The sequence below is a fragment of the Triplophysa rosa genome, linkage group LG15 (genome assembly GCF_024868665.1).
Source record: "Triplophysa rosa linkage group LG15, Trosa_1v2, whole genome shotgun sequence".
Taxonomy (NCBI): domain Eukaryota; kingdom Metazoa; phylum Chordata; class Actinopteri; order Cypriniformes; family Nemacheilidae; genus Triplophysa; species Triplophysa rosa.
In genome coordinates, this window is record NC_079904.1 from 16,939,573 (window position 1) to 16,946,926 (window position 7,354).

Below are 7,354 nucleotides of genomic sequence, written 5' to 3' on the forward strand. Positions count from 1 at the left end.
ACCCCCCCCCCACCCCCACACGCACACAGTCTAAACAGCCAAATGATGGTCACCCATGCTCATGTCTGCCTGTGTAATTGCTACCTAAAGCAGGCCACTTTGTCATATAAACTCTTCAAGCATATAATTTAACCATATGGCATGCAACCTCAGAAACCAGCCTCTCTTACATACACACACACTTAGACATACACAAACACCCTGACAGGTTCTTGTACAAATATTCAGACACATGCTGCACTCACACATGTGCCCTTATACCAACACAAACACACAGCGTGGGCACTATGTTTTGACAGCGTCGTCATTACTAGTGGTGAGGTCGAGACGGTGTAGTCTACAACTGCGTCTGAGCCCCAGACGACTCTACTGTACACTGAGAGCACTCATATGGAACTCATTCCTACGTCATACTGTAACCCCTCCAGCCCTAATGCTGACTATTAGAAAATACAGCTCCCTCCGGGTCTGAGCGACTCTTTACATCACTTTCCAGAGATTTGCGGAGGCGCGGCAGCCATTAGCAGCTTCTGAGGAACTTTGGAAACGTGTCAGATTTCAAAGAACACAGCTTGACTTTACGTTAGAGGCAATGTAGGTTTTTTGCATCATCTTATGTGGCAAATCATTATGTAATGGGCATGAAAATTTACAAAAAATGTTACTGTTGAAATGATTCTCAAACACTTGCTACATCTGCCCTAAAGGCCTGCGCTAAACTTTGGGAAGGTCAATATGCTCAAAGGAACCAAGCAATGTTTGGTCAAAGCCACATAAGCCCAGCATTTAGACTTTTAAGGGGAATTATCCTTACTAACAAACAACTTTCCATTTGATGGGACAGGAAATGACACTTTACCATCAAGTTGCCATTGGACCCGTGGGTAGCGAACATGCTCCGACACATTGGCTGTTATGGTCAAAACTCAGGTTACGCTACTTTGAAGATCTTCTCTAGAAAATACGGGATGTAAGATACACAACACAAGTTCAAATATTTTGACAAAATGTCTGTCAACTGAAGCATCTTGAGAAAAAGTTCATCCAGTTGAGTTTCTAGTGTACAAAATAGGTGCTTCAAGAAAGTACAGCTGTGTAAACATCAGGGCGTCACAACAGAAGAAGATAATGTACTATTACTTCAAAAAGACTTTATCAGCCTGTCTGACTGACAGCTACAGCCAGTCAAAGTCTTTCCTGAACACCATGTGGCAGCTTTAGACGGTCGACTTCAATTACACCCTGTGAATGAGAGAAAAAGGGAGGGTTCGGGACTCTGGGAAATGGCCTAGAAAAAGAGGGGGATCACATTTCACAGCACAGCTGGCCACACCTAGACGAAAGAGTCGGAGCGAGGAAAACGGGAGAGGGGTCTACTACCTTTTCCTCTTCCCTCCCTTTCCTGAGCTTGCTCCGCATACATACCGACTGCAAATTATGCCAGATGTCACTTCAGTGGAGGCCGCCCTTGGTTGGCGATGAAGAATTCGAGAAATTCTGGAAAATATTTATAGAGGTGGACCAGACCTTCTCAGCTTCAGAGGTGGAGGTTAATGCAGTCCGACCCAAACGAGAGAGATTCCCAAAGGGTTTTCTGGCACTCCATAACTCTACCATCGCCCTCTTGGAATGCCACGGATGAAGGAGAAGTTAAAAGCGGCTAAAAACAGCCAGAAATCACGCGAGCCGAACCTTTTCCTCAGCTTTGATCTTCTCACGAGGTTAGATGACTAATATTGAGAGACTAAGGGCCAGGTAGTTCTCGCTGAGGTGAGTTTAGATAGTGGCGATATCTTATAGCGTGAAGTTCTCTTTTCCATCCCAGCATGTAAACAAGAAAACTCTTTTAGAAACTGATGCCTCCCAGGAGAGGCTCCAGGAAGCAGCCTGGCCGAATCTTTCAGACCAGCTGAAACTGTATTAAATGTCATGAGCAAGTCGTGATGTATGCTCTGCATCTGTGGAGTTTAAGCAATGAGCTAATGAACAGGCATCTAATTCCATTACAAACATCCTAAACTTATATGATGCGCATTAGGGTGATTCTCACAATTCATGTCAGAAACATGTCCAGTTATAATTTAATTACAAAAACGTATTTTTCATACATTTTACACAAAAAAGCCTGTTTCAGGATCATTACCATTTTTACATTATTTGAATGCCAATTAAACCACTATTCTCATTGACGCAAAATCTCATGTGCATTACTGTAATCCAAAATATATATCCTTCCGAAACCTTGTATCTCCATTTTCTTCATTTTTATTTTTTTGTCAAAAATCATTATTATTATTCCTCTGTCATTGGAATTCGCAAATGTCTAATCAATAAAAAGTATTAAAATTACTTTGTATTACTTTGACAACACAGTATGTTTATGTGTATGTGAAGAGTTCCAAAATGAGACGACTTTAATTTTACAAATTTAAAAAATCTAGTTTTTTTTATTGTGCATTCCAATATCAATCAAACTGCAGTTGGTTTGTTTTGATTTATGCCATAATAACTAAAAAAATACAGCTAACTAACACAATAAAAACATGATAACATAATACAAAATATTTAAAAACTGAGTTATCTCATTTTGGAACCAAACTCTTCATATACATATACAGTATATATACAATTGGAAAGTATCAATAGATCATAAAAGTATCTGTTCTACCACATTTGGTAAAACATGCCTCAAAATGTTTTCCTGAGTTTCACACATGAATAAAAAGTCAATTTGAATCACAACTATTTACACAAGCAAACCACTGACATCCCGAAAGCAAACTAAAGTAAAAACAGCTTCTCAGCCACCCACAAAGAATAAAGGAGAGGGTGAGAGAAAAGCCTGGGTGGGTGTTTGTATCTGTATGTTAAGTATTTCAGCTATCAGTGGCATGGGCAGGAATGCGGGCGACTCGCAACCCCATACACCCTCAGGGGGGAGTGACATAAGGGGACACGCCTCCTTTACGTTACTATAACTACTGTATGCAAATGAGCTGGGCTGCAGCTTCTCTGCTTAATCTCAACAGGAGGCAACGCTAAACATACTACGATCCGTCTGGCTGCTCTCTTAGGGTTCATTAACATTCATAATGCATTAGACACACTGCAGATACAATGCCCATAGTGATAAACTACTAATGAGAAGGAACAAAGCATCGCCGGTCTCGGTGAGAATGTATCGCATGTGTAAACACTAACGTTTGTAGTAAATTCCTGCAATAAAGCGGTAACTGAGAGCCTGCCCGGAGGTGGTTATCACACATCAGAGAGACAGACTTTGATAACACGCAGATCTCCTCAACAGATGGAACCTGAAGTGGCTGATCTCTGGATGGGCCGACAGCGCTAACAAAGCCCATTCAGTAATAGACATTCTTCATCCATCCTTTTCAAATCACTCCAAATGCGACTCCACTCTTTCACATGCACCCCCCACCCCACCCCAAACAACACAAAACAGACCAAGCCCTCTTGTCTTAAACATGACATGCAAATAACTTGATCTAACAGGAGATATTTTGTTCTTAGGTTATTCGTTCCATATGGAGTGTATGTTTATGTGTCTACATGTAAGCCACATATGACTGCACGTCTCATTTTGGTTGCGCTTTAAAAAGGGCAGCAAAACACGCACAGGAAGCCCTGGGTGTTCGTTTTCATTAAGAAGCAGCTTTATTGTACAGCAAAAAAGGAAGTTATTAGCAGAGAACTTGCAATAAACGTCTAATTTGGGAGTTCAAAGAAATGCTTTTAAACACCCTTGGTTGCAACCGTATCGTCTGACATCGCTCAGCGATGTTTCCCCGCTTCTATTCCCACCTGCTGCAACGCGTCATCTTTTTCTAAAAGCAGGACAACCGTTGTTCAGTTGCCGTCAAAGGTTCGCGGGCGTTTTAAGCCGAAGACTCTAATTGCTTACAAAAGCTTTAGCCTGTTTCCCTAAAGCGGCATGTTTAAGCCATTCGAACCCGCATTCCTGGGAACAAAAGGAACGGGACTTGTTCTGCCTCTAAAATCGAGAGAGAAAGTTGATATGATGCCGTGGCCAGAGTTAAATGGGGCATATGCCAGCTGGCGGGGGGGTTTGGTTTGAGGGTCTCTCTGAGAGAATGTGTAAAGTTGAGGGCTGAAGTTTGTTAATCACATCATTCTGAAGGAGGGTTTGAACTAACAGGCTTTGAGGAAAGATGTGACCCTGGATCACAAAACCAGTCTTAAGTAGCACGGGAACATTTTTAGTAAAAGACAAAAATACATTGTGTGGGTCAAAATTATCGATTTTACTTTTATGCCAAAAATCATTAGGATATTAAGTAAAGATCAAGTTCCATGAAGATATTTTGTAAATTTCCTACCTTAAATATATAAAAACTTTATTTTTGTGAGTGGATGGTCTGCCACAGTGCCCCTGATTATCAACTTCAAAGGCAATTTTCTCAATATTTTGATTTTTTTGCGCTCTCAGATTTCAGAGTTTATATTGTCCTATTCTAACAACTCATATATCTATAGAAAGTTTATTTATTCAGCTTTCAGATTATGTAAAAATCTCAATTTCGAAAAATTGACCCATGAGACCGGTTTTGATGTCCAGGGTCACAGATGAGAACCCGATGCTGTGATTGTTTCCAGGCATCTGAACGAAAAGCCGCCTGCCGCAGTTCACCAAGAAACAAATTATTAATGTTAATTTAACTTTATTTAAAAAAAAGATTCCCTCTGGAGCGATCTGGGGTTAAGTGTCTTGCTCAAGAGCTCAGAGGATCAACTTCTGCAGGTTTGAACCTACAACCTTTGGTTTCCAGCCTAGAACTGTAACCACTAGACATCATAACATAACACTGTGCCCCCAATGTACCCCTAATTTTCCAAATTCTCAATGCTGAGAAGTGCTGAGATGATAAACCTAAATCTTAAAGGGGAGCACAATAAACACTTGACAAGATTACAGCATGTGTCTGATTCTATTAAAATGACTTCGCTTTTGTGCCAAGAACATGCACATGGGAGCAATTTACATATATCCCAGTCAGAATAAACCTCATAGCTGTAAGGGTTAAAAAGAAAAAACAGCCCTGAAATCAGTAACATCACGACTATAAAAAGCTGTGAACACGAAGTCATGTTTACAGAACTTGTTTTGACTACAGATTATTCTGTTACGTGCAAGTGATTGGTTAACCATAATAAGCATGTTCATATGCCACTTCAAAAGATGTCAAATAGGCGCAAAGGACCCAATGTTCATCTGAAGAGTGAGAAAGCATTCATTAAAACTTCTTAAAATGTTGTTTCTTGCAAAGTTGATGGATTATAAACAAGGAAAAACTTCAAACTGGTCTACATCAGGGAAAATGCCAACTTTGCTCATACTATTGTCTGAGATAAGACTGTTTTAACAGCTATTGTTCTGTCTACCAAGATAACAATGCCATTACAAAAAATAGCCCACTGTTTTTGCACCATTATGTTATTTTCAAAATACAGTACATCACCAGAATAACATCATCTGGACTACATTTTTCCATCTGATGCACCTTGAACATGACATGTGTGCACTATATGCTGTATATCATTTTAACTGCATTTTATTTTGTGCATATCCTTTTGACTTTACTTTGAAAAACAAACAAATATAATTTACAGAGTGTAGAACTAAGCAATTTGTAACTGCAGTCACTATAATGATGCATTACCGGTCATGTTAAGCCAAGTTGTAGCTCAATTTGTTTGTCTTAAAAATAAATAAAACTTTGACTTGACTTTAACAAATAAACAACAATAGGAATGCATAGAGTGTGTAACTGTTCAGTTGCAAACTCCATCTCCTCCGCAATCTGCAACTGTGCAGTTGATATAGGCTACTAAATGCATTGATGTTTTCCCATTGTTTCAATTTTTCTCTGTGAAGGACTTACCCAGGATAAGGCAGACGATATCTAGCACTATTAAAAGTTTCCTCTTGTTGTTGTCTACGCCGTTGTTATTTAACGTAGATGTTCCCCCGTTTCTTGTTTCAGGTGCCATCGCCTTCTCATACATATAGTTTTGCATTTGAAAGATCCTCCTTATTTCTTTGTCTTTAAAATCCGAGTCCGGACAAACACGGAGATCAGATATTCACGATGGCAGTTCGTTATAGTGGTCTTGTCAATAAGAACGTGTCGTTTAAAGTGTGTGGAAGTTAAAGCTCCCAGTAAATTGAAAAGACGTCCTCAAAAGTCAATAAAAACAATGAGATGTCCGTGCAATAATCAAGTCCATTCAACTTTCTACAATGGAACCGCAGTGTTACAATGTACCTTCTCTGTCTGACGAGTTGTCGTGTGTAAGTTAGTGGCTTGCGGGCTAGTTCTACGCTACTTTAAGGCTTGAACTGAGAGCGGCGTTTTAAAACTAGGAGATCAACTCCTGTCTTTATGAATGCTCAGTTTGGTCTCCACCTCCTTCGCTTCCCTGAGCTCTCAGCCCCCTTCTCCTCTTCAGACACGCGCTGATTGAAGCCCACGCTCCAGCATCATCACACTCTCGAGCGGCCACAACACAGCGATCTGTGGCGCCCCAAGCGGCCGCCACTGAAAGGTCAGCTTGTATTTCACTACAGTGAAGACCACCAGTTGAACCTGTTGCCTACATTCTTGGCATTGTATTTGTGTGAATTGATGAATGTGATTTTTCTATGATTTTTCTATGTTGAATAATACCGTACTGTGTCTGCGCGAAAATGTGCTTTTTGTGACATCTGTGTGCAAATGGTTATTCTATAATAGAATAGAATCTATTCTGTCAAAGAATCGGAAATCCTTCGGTGAAAAAGAAAGAAATTACCAAAAAGAGCTAAAGGTAGGCTAGTAATTAAGTTAAGAAAACACACGTACATTTGTTACATATCCGCAATTGCACGGCACCTTAAGATTGCACATGAAGAAAAATATACGAATAGTGCACTTGAAGTCAGTTTATATAGCAGCATTTAAAGCGATGACAGCTTTTGGATAAAAACTGTTTTTAACCTATTTGTCCTTGTCTTAATTGTTCTGTAGCTTATCTCCTGCCAGAAGGCAGTAGTTCAAACAGAGAACCAGTGATATGAGTCTTGTCAAATGTTTCTTGCTTACTTGAGGCAGTGAGAACTGTACAGTGCAGCGAGAACTGTACTGTACTAATGTTAAAACAGTAAATCTACATTAAAGTACAAAAAAAGAAAAATAAAGAAAGTAAGAAAAAACATATATTTTGAATGCATTAAGATATTGATTGTATCACCCGTGCCTTGACACATGATTAGTATTATTTGCCGTAGTAACAGTTTTATTGTATTGTCAGGTGCCCCTGTGTGTTTTGGCTGCAT

General features: G+C 39.8%; 1 protein-coding gene across 1 annotated transcript in view; it reads right to left on the reverse strand.

The window, feature by feature from the left end:
- Positions 1-6,464, reverse strand: part of plpp3 (phospholipid phosphatase 3) — a 42,111-nt gene extending 35,647 nt beyond the window's left edge. Inside the window, exon 1 of the mRNA XM_057352499.1 lies at positions 5,922-6,464. Within this exon, the coding sequence (XP_057208482.1) occupies positions 5,922-6,057 (136 nt within the window). The 5' untranslated portion in view covers positions 6,058-6,464. The remainder of the gene's footprint in view (positions 1-5,921) is intronic.
- Between the last annotated feature and the right edge of the window lie 890 nt (positions 6,465-7,354).